Raw genomic sequence first — 8952 nt, forward strand, 5'->3', positions numbered from 1 at the left:
ATATAGGCACTAAGTTGCTGTTAAGCAGTTTTATTTGCTTTCACTCCTTTTGTGTGAGCTGCCTCAGTTGTGTCTTTGTTTTCTTGATGTGTGCATAGATGGCACTGACTTGTACAAGGATGTTCAATGGGTTGGTTGCACATTGCGTGCTTTAAACTGTGGGTAAAACCATTTAATTTGGCTTTTCCAAAATGCTGGGAAAGCAGATTGAGGCTGGGTGGTAGACAACACGGTCTTTCTCTGTGCCATCCCTTGCATGGGTAGCACAACCATCTGGCCGTGCTACAGCTGAGTCTTCCCTTCTTCTCCACAGACACATAGAGAACTGGAAGAACTTGCAGACGCTGAACGCTGTTGACATGGAGCTGTACACGGGACTCCAGAGGCTGTGAGTATGTCCCGTGTGTGTGTGTGAACAGGACTGGGCAAGCCCTTCCTTCCAGCAAAGAGTTGTGGCTTCTCTCCATCAGCAGTCTCCATGCCATCACGTTCAGAGCATGTTTAAGCTACTGGCTCTGACATATTTTGCTGTGAGACTCTGCAAAATGGAGATGAAGTGCTTTTTGGTCCTTCTGGGTCTGTTGGAAGGGAAATTGCTAGCTCCTGGCAGCTCTGTCAACACACATCAGCCCTGACCTCTCTCCTCCCCTGCTGTTCTGATTCTGGGCTCGTGCATTGTTCTAACTCACTTCAGCCCCACAATGCAAAATTCCAGCTGTTTCCACCAGTCCTTCAGGGCTGGGCCGTTGGTCCTCATTTAGTGCAGTTGCCATCGTGGTGCTGCTGCGTGATAAGGGAATTGCATTTCCCTGCACAGTGCTCTGAGCATCAGGACAGGTCAACTGTGGGTGTCATGGAAGGGAAACTCAGGTTCGTGAGATTGAAGGGACCTGCCAGATGCTTAGGAAGCCTGGCCAAGTGAGGATGCTGCTCAGTTCCTTCTCCTGTATCCTCCTGGAGCTGGGACCAACCTGGGTGCTGCTTGTGTGAGATGTACAGTGCTGCCCAGGGTTAATCAGAAACACTGCTGCTGTGTGCTACCGGGAGCTTTCCATCAGGTACAGCTCATGTGTGGGCTGGGGGAGAGTTGTATATCACTAAGCACTCAACCCAAGCCCAGCAAGCTGAACTTTTAATACACACATACCTTGTAAGCAGGCTGGCTGCTGTTCTCATCTCTCCTATGAAACCAGCAACAGAGTTGAGCATACATTTGTCTGCAGCAGATATTGATAAATCCTGGTCATGTCTCCATAAATCCTGAGAGAGCTTCTCCAAAATGGGCTGGGAAGAGGATTCCCCCTTCAGCATCCATAGTTCCCTACACAAAATACTCATGCCTCCTTATCAGTGCTGCAAGCAGATGGGTTTTCCCTTAGGTTTGAGGGAGGGGAGATGGTGGTGCTAGGGTTAGGTTTGTTGCAGGAGCAGGCAGTGCTGCCTGTGAACACAGCGGGAGAGGAGCAGATGCTCTGTGCCACCCCAGCAAGACTCTGTGGATGTGGGGGGAGAGTCTCACCCAGCAGCCACTCTGCACTGAGCCTGTGCTGTCGTCATAGCAGATGAAGCTGAAAAGCCCAATTTCCTCTTTGCTTGTAACTAATAGAGGCTGTCTGGGAAGAGATGTGCCTCCCCAAAGGGGTGGAATCAGTGGCTCCCAGTGCAGCTCAGGTGCTGAGTGCAGGGTTTTAGAGCACTTGTCCGCCCTGACTCCATTGCTACCCTTCTGCATCTCTTTGCAGGACAATCAGGAACTCAGGACTACGAAACATCCAGCCACGCGCCTTTGCCAAGAACCCTCACCTGCACTACATGTGAGTGCTGGCAGCTCCTGCCCTCTTTTCCTTCTGCTCCCTGTGGGAAGGTGATCTCCAGAGTGCCTGTCAAGGAGAGCAATGGGAGGGAAGGGGTTGTTAGTGGGAAAAGGGAGGGAGAGGGAAAAGCAAATATCCAGGAAAATGCAATGGGCTGTGATGCAGGATGGGGCGAGATCCTGCTGGGTTTCTACTAACTGCCCTGGCTTTGATGGCTTCTCTAACGAGCTCAGCTTCTCATTGACTGGTGCACATCTCCCTTTCTGCAGAATTTGGGAGCTGGTCACATGCCCCAGCAGACAGCCACAGCCTGCCCTGCTTGTTAGCTTTGGTGCTTCCCAGCATAAATCCTTAGGCACAGTGCTGCCAGCTCTGCTCCTAATTACTGACCACTTAAACTGGTGTCTGCAGCCGGCCTGGGGTAGGGATGTTTTGTGCCAGAGAGGCTGGAGTCCTGTTGTCATGGGACATGGCACAAGTGTCCAGCTGCTGGTGCATTGTTAGCCAGCAAATACAATGACCCTGGGAATTCCAACATCCTTGAGGCCAAGGACACTGATTTCTGTATATTTAATTTTCTCAAGGTGATAAAGGAAAGCCTGAATTTCAGGCCGGTGTGCAAGCTGCTCCATGGGCTTGAAATACGTTGCCAAAGTGGCTGTGTCCAAGATCAAACCCCTCTCAGCTCTGGTATAGATAAAAAAGGTGAAAAGTGTGAAAGGCTCTAGCCTAGGGTATGGGCTGATGGGCTGGATGGAGAGTGTGTATTCCTGCTTCTTGGAAATCAATGCTTGTGGCTTCTTCCATGAAAAATGGCCATAATGTGCATCCATTTGAGCCCATGGATGCATGTGGCCATCAATACGGGCATGTTCTTGGGAGAGGGAGATGGATGCGACTTGCAGAGCAGGATAGATTTGTCTTTTGATGTTTGCTCAGAGATGATGTGAACCGAAAAACCCCAAAAGCTTCCTTTTTGGAAAACCTGGTACAGTTGCTAAGTGACAGTAAAGTACTTGCTAAATAGGAGAGCTGCAGTACCAAGGGGCAGGAATAGTTAAGGGCTTTGTGAACAAACATGGGGTGTTTCAAAGTTAAAATGCATATTTTGTCATAATAAGCCCTCATTAATGCTGACTGCTGGGATTTTCCTGATTTCTGTGCTTTGTTATTTTGATTTATAGCATTTGTTTTGTGTTTTCTGTAGTTGTTTGTTATTGGGAACTTTCTCTCTGAATTCTTCTTTCTCTGATGCTTTTTTTTTTTTGGGGGGGGGGGGGGTTGTCAATTGTGCAGTTGCTGTTTCTGTATCTAGCTGATAAAACGAATAACACTTCCTGATGAAATTAGTTTGGATGTTATAGTTTAGAGGGACACGTATGCTCATTTTGAGGCTGAATGTGGTGTTAATATGTACACATCCAAGTAGTGCTGCTTTTTCCAAAAGTGTTCATTTTTTTTGTCTTTTGATATTACTTTTGGGACTGGGGGGAGGGAAAAACCTCTTACATCCATCTTATGTCAAGAGTTAAGATTGGTATGTGGTGATGAAATATGTGTTTGTTTACTGCTTGGGCTATATAAGATTGATCATGTTCTTAACATCTTTCTTTCCTTGCCTTGTGAAGCTTGAGGCAAGTAAGTATATTATTTGGTTAGTGTTTGCTAGTGCGTTTTGATGCTCTTCCTGGGACTTGGCGGCGTGGATGTTTGCAAGGTGGATGTCACCCATGGTGGATGCCGGGCACCTAGGGATGGAGACCTGGTGTTTGCAGGGATGGTGACTCCCTCTTGCTCACCAGAGGCTTTTGGGCCACAGTGCTATTGTTTCCTTGCATCCGTTCTTCTGGGGTGGCTCCCAAGGTTTTGCACATCCTGCCAAGTGCTACCCGGGGTCCCCGCCATGGCACTGGGCAAGCACATCGAGTGCCTCCTTGGCTGCTCCATAGCTGCTGCCTCCCAGGGAGCTCAGCTCACCAAAGGCCTGACATTTTCTGCAGCTGCTGCACGTAGGAGCCAGGGATAAAGGGATTAATGGAAATGTCACTCTGCTGTAAGTCTTGGGCTGCTGTAACCAGGTACAGTAGCCGACAGGAGTGTGGGATACCGTCCCAATCTCCTTGTGCCGGGGCTGGCTGCAGCTGGATGAGTGTGTGGGCTGGGGATGGTGTTTGAGTTACAGCTATGTGGTGTTGCTGCTGCTCTGATTTTCCTTCTTTGCTCACTCGTTTGGATGGTCGCAGGTGGAATTGAGTCAATAAGATAGCAAATGTGTCTAATAAATAACAGAGAGGTTCACTGCCAGGGAGGGTTAGCACAGGGAGGCAGAACCTTGGGCTAGACCTTTACAGTGTGCTACAGCAGGGTCTGAGCAGCAGCAGCAGGCATTTTTCCACATGAAGCTTGTTCAAGGTTTTCTCCTCTCAGATGGGACAGATAGCTCTGCCTTCTCCTAACAACTTCTATTTCTGTCCCTTCCTCTGTGCATGCATTTGTCTTCAGCCCCCAGCTGTGCAATCCCTTTACAGCGTGCTACAGCAGGGTCTGAGCAGCAGCAGGCATTTTTCCACATGAAGCTTGTTCAAGGTTTTCTCCTCTCAGATGGGACAGATAGCTCTGCCTTCTCCTAACAACTTCTATTTCTGTCCCTTCCTCTGTGCATGCATTTGTCTTCAGCCCCCAGCTGTGCAATCACAAGCAGATCTTGTAGCCAAGATTTGTGGAAGTTTGTGTTAGCAGGTGATGCAGGTGAATGTAGGAAATGTTTGGTATTGACAGAAAACCTCAGTCTTTGGCTTGAGGCTGTACAAGAAGACTTTAGGATTATATGGTTCCTAAATTTCAGACACATAAACCATCTGAATACGTATTTATTGTGTCACTGTGTTTAGCACAGCTTACTGAGGAAAAAGTCTAATGTACTTTCACTAGGTCCTTCTAATAACACTGGAATGCTTGGGCCAATCTATTTGGACTTGGTAGAAGATTACAAGTTACAATGATATCAAGTTCCTACGCTCATCATGAAAATAAAGGAATCATAAAGAGAAGTTTTTTTGGACGACATAGTTTAGTGTGTGGTGACCCCGCTCATGGCAGGGGGGTTGGAACTAGATGATCTTAAGGTCCTTTCCAACCCTAACTGTTCTATGATTCTAAGTTGTGGTAGTGCCTTGTGAGGAAGAATGCAACATTACCACGTTCCTCTTAGGCACTGGCAAGTCCACAGGAGAGCTCAGGTTCAGAGCGCACCAGGAATCAGTGCACAGGAGAGGACAGGATCTGTTTGCTGCTGGCCAAAGCATCCACCCTTTGCTGTCTGTGGGATAGTAAAGCTGTACATGCAGGAGAGTAGGCTGCCAGCTGCAAGCATGTAGGTGATGCTTAGAACCAGACAAGTTGACATTTGCCATGCCTGAGTCCCCTTTTACTGGGAAGCAGGTACTTAAGAGACTGTGATTCCCTTTAAATGCTTTCCTGGGCAGCTGCCTACTCAGTCAGGAGGCGCTGCCTTGTGTTTGCAGAGGGTAATTGTGCACACCTTATTTATTGTGTAGTAAAGAAAACAAATTAAGGCTGTGTAATTATAGAGGCAGGCACACTTTTAAATAAGGCTTAAGTAGTCAGATTTCTATTTAGAAAATTAATAATCGCCATTTCTGTCTGCGTTCGAGACTTTTCTTAAAGTGTCTTCTGGAGGTTTATACACACTCTAAATTGGTTTGTGGGCTTGCCAAGACACAGCTCCCATCAAAGAGCACTCTCAGCACTGTCTGCCAGAGTAAACTTCCTCTTCCAGTCTTCACCCAAGGGTCTTGAAGATGGAGACCCTGGAGTTCTTTGTGCTGAGTGTAACTTGCTTTTGGGTATTGCATGGTCACATCACCTGCTGCTTCACAAGCATTTTTATCTGTGTGATCCTGTGAGTCTTTTTCTCCCCAGAATGAGGGTTGGAGAGGATCTGGTGCTGGCATGAAAACACAAGAACTTGTTTTGTCTGGTGAAAGACTGAGCTGGCTGACCTATGGGCTTGTTTTCAGAGGCACATGTGAATTGTGACTAATCTGGACCATCCCAGAGCCTCCCTGTAGGCTTTATTGTCTTCTGAATGGGGTTAGCTTTGGTATTCTGGTTGGGTTCAAGGCAGTTGTGCTGTGTCATATGAACCCAGTGCCCTGGTACTGGAGGTAGCTTGTAGCTACCAACTGAGATGGGAATTCCCAGACATGTGTTTTGGGTTTAGGATTTGATATCAAAGAAACGGGGCTGCATTCCCTGGAAGTTGAGGTGGCTGAGGCAGCACAAGGTTGGTGAGTTTCTCTCTGCCCTCTTCAGTGTTGTTTTAGGACAGTACTTGAAGCCCCCCCCCCCCAGCAAATGGGGCCTATGAGCTATTCAAGGGCTACAGACGACTGTCTTGCAAGGCTGACAAGCTTCCCCTTCTTTGGTTTGTGTGTTTGGGAGCTTGAGATCTTACACTAAATAAATAAACTAAATATCAGGTGCTGAATTGTTGCAGGTATAGCACCGTTCCCTCTTGGTCATGGCTTGAGGGTCATTTTCCCCTGATTTGTGGTTAATGATCTATTGCCTTGCTCTGAAAGAGCCGTTCTTGCATATGAAGCAGGGTTAAACTGTTTTGCTCTCTTCTATAACCAGCTCCAGGCCCTGTGACTGCCTGCAACTCTGTGCTTGATTCCAGATATCCTATTACCCTTCCTCCTTCCTGGTGATTTGCCCTTTTATCACTGCACTGCTGTCATACCATCCTGGCAGTCTCCTTACCCAAACTGGCATGTGTTAATTGCTTTTGATTTCCCATCTACACTCTCAAGTCACTGCAGCCTAACAAGTCTGTGTATATCAGCCAGTCTGTGTATATGACTATACGCAAGCTCTTAGCTCAGTGAAGGGTGAAGTAAAAAAGCATTACCTAAACCACCTCCTTAATAGTTGAATGCATTTTATTTTGTATTTGTGAAGGACTAAATAGGAACTGTATTTCTCCATGAATATAGGCAAAATAAGAAGTATGAGATTTAAAGAGCCTGTAATTTGTTAGGTGAATGTTCCTTTACTATCTCTAATCAGGCAGGCAACTTGGGCACCCTTTGATTCCCCTTTGTACTCTAAGGATGTTCCTGTTCCAGCCCTTCTAGAAGCAAACCTCTGTGCTACAATTTACACAGGGAGGCATTTCCCCCTTCATGTCTCTAGTTTTTCTATAAGATGCTGGGCATGCTTGTAGTGCAGTCACTAAAATAATCCGCTGTTTCCATAAACTTTCCTGTTCTACCCCCATCTGCTTTGTCCCCTGGATGCCAGTGTCCTTGCTGATATGCTAATCAGCAGCAGTAGTTTGATGTCATGTCTATTCCTAGTTGTTACTACAGGTAACAGTTAACTGCAATAAGCTGTTAACTGCAGTAATTCCTTTTTCTGCAGCAGCAGAGGTAGGTCCCATGTTTTACCAGCCATTGTACATGAGGCCAGAGGAGAGACCAGTTCCCTGCAGGACTGTGGTTTTGCTCCAGGCTGGGTTGAAATCGTTTGACCTGCATTCAGAGGGCTGAGTAACTAATTCCTGGCTGCAGGCTGCTTCACTCGACCGTGGAGAAGGGTTTATTGTATTGTAATAGGAGGTGGAATGGTGAGTTTGTGACTGATGTTCTCTAGTGGGACCCAAGAAAGAAAGTTTCCAACTCAAGCACTGTGAACCTTGAGGCAAGGCTTGTCCTGCCTTGGTTCTTCATCTGAAAACCTGGAATAATAACCTCTGTTTTTTCTTATTTTATTTGATATATTTGCACTGTAACACCTTGTATGGTTTCTAGTTGAATTGTGGGATGATGTTGCAATGTAAGATGAGTTATAATAACACTATCACAAACACCTTCCTTGCTTTGAAATGTCAGTATGTTCTTTCCAGCTGCATACGTGCCTCTGAGACTTATTTCCCTTTCTGAAGTTTGATCAATTGTCTCTTGACAGACATGTGAAATGGGCAACTGTGGTTTTGCAAAGGTCCTGGGTTTTCCTAACCCCTCTTAAAAAAACTCTGCAGATGGGATGTTTTGAATGAGGTGGTTCCTACATGGGTGTGTGTCTTTGTGTCTTTTTACAAGCCTTGATCAGGATTGGGGTAAAATGTGAACTTTAGATAAGGCGGAGTGTTTATGGGGGCTCATTCTCTGTGACAAAGTCCTTGCTGTGCAACAATAGCCCAATGCATGTTTTGTTGTGAGCTTCTCTGCAAAGAGAGGCCACATATTCGTCTCAAATGTGATCCTGAAAATGAGGTGTAGTTGTGGCTTGGTTAACCCTCACCACATCTCTGAGATCACCAGCAGCAGAGAATGAGCTGATTTCTGGACATCTGGGCACGATAAGCACCAGATCTTGTTCCTAGGCTTCTGAGGTCGCTGCAGCATGGACGTACTTGAGAAGCATCTTCTGGCTGTCCTTTTGCTTGCTCCCCAAACCCTGTAGCTCAGTTGATTAGATGTTGGTGTAAGGCGTGTTTTAACTGCCTGTGCCAGTGTAAGCGGTGCTGTACAGGGAGGAGGATCCTCTCCATCAGGGACATGAGGACACAGAAACCTGCTTGAAAGCTGCTGGGGAAGAGAGTGAACAATCATGGCAGGAAGAGTGAAAGTTTTGGCGACAGCACAAGTTATCTCACCTGGGATTTTTCCTTCCATGATACTGTTTTACTAACAATACGATTGCATGGATGGGTCTCCCTTTTTGATGTACAGGCAATAAGCACCAGACCAGAAAAATAGAAATATTAACATCATATGTTATTTGAGCAATAAGATAGGACAGGGCGTGAATGATGGGACATTAATTCATGATGGTGTGTGACTAGGCAAGAATTTAAATGTCGTGAGTTAGGCAGTGGTGTGTTTTATTGGAATTATAAAATTTTACTAGAAAACTGGCTGAGGGGGGGAGTTTCCCATCACCCCCCTCCCCTCATCTGTGAAGGGATGAACTGAGAATTATGTCGGATGCAGAAGACCGCGAGATATTTACAAGGCTGCCAGTCAGATCCAGAGGTCTGTCTTCCCCAGGAGCGGTGGGTAGCCGTGTCCGAGGTCATGGTGACCAGCAGCTCTGCAGCAGCCCACGGGTG

At 46.7% G+C, this 8952-nt stretch overlaps 1 protein-coding gene across 1 annotated transcript in view; it reads left to right on the top strand.

Moving 5' to 3' along the window:
* Positions 1-313: 313 nt before the first annotated feature.
* Positions 314-8952, top strand: part of NTRK3 (neurotrophic tyrosine kinase, receptor, type 3) — a gene marked incomplete at its 5' end in the record, with an annotated part of 172639 nt that continues 164000 nt past the window's right edge. The window contains 2 exons of the mRNA XM_010021778.1: positions 314-388; positions 1743-1814. Of these exons, the coding sequence (XP_010020080.1) occupies positions 314-388; positions 1743-1814 (147 nt within the window). The remainder of the gene's footprint in view (positions 389-1742; positions 1815-8952) is intronic.

The sequence above is a fragment of the Nestor notabilis genome, unplaced genomic scaffold, assembly GCF_000696875.1.
Source record: "Nestor notabilis isolate BGI_N333 unplaced genomic scaffold, ASM69687v1 scaffold4209, whole genome shotgun sequence".
Taxonomy (NCBI): Eukaryota; Metazoa; Chordata; class Aves; order Psittaciformes; family Psittacidae; genus Nestor; species Nestor notabilis.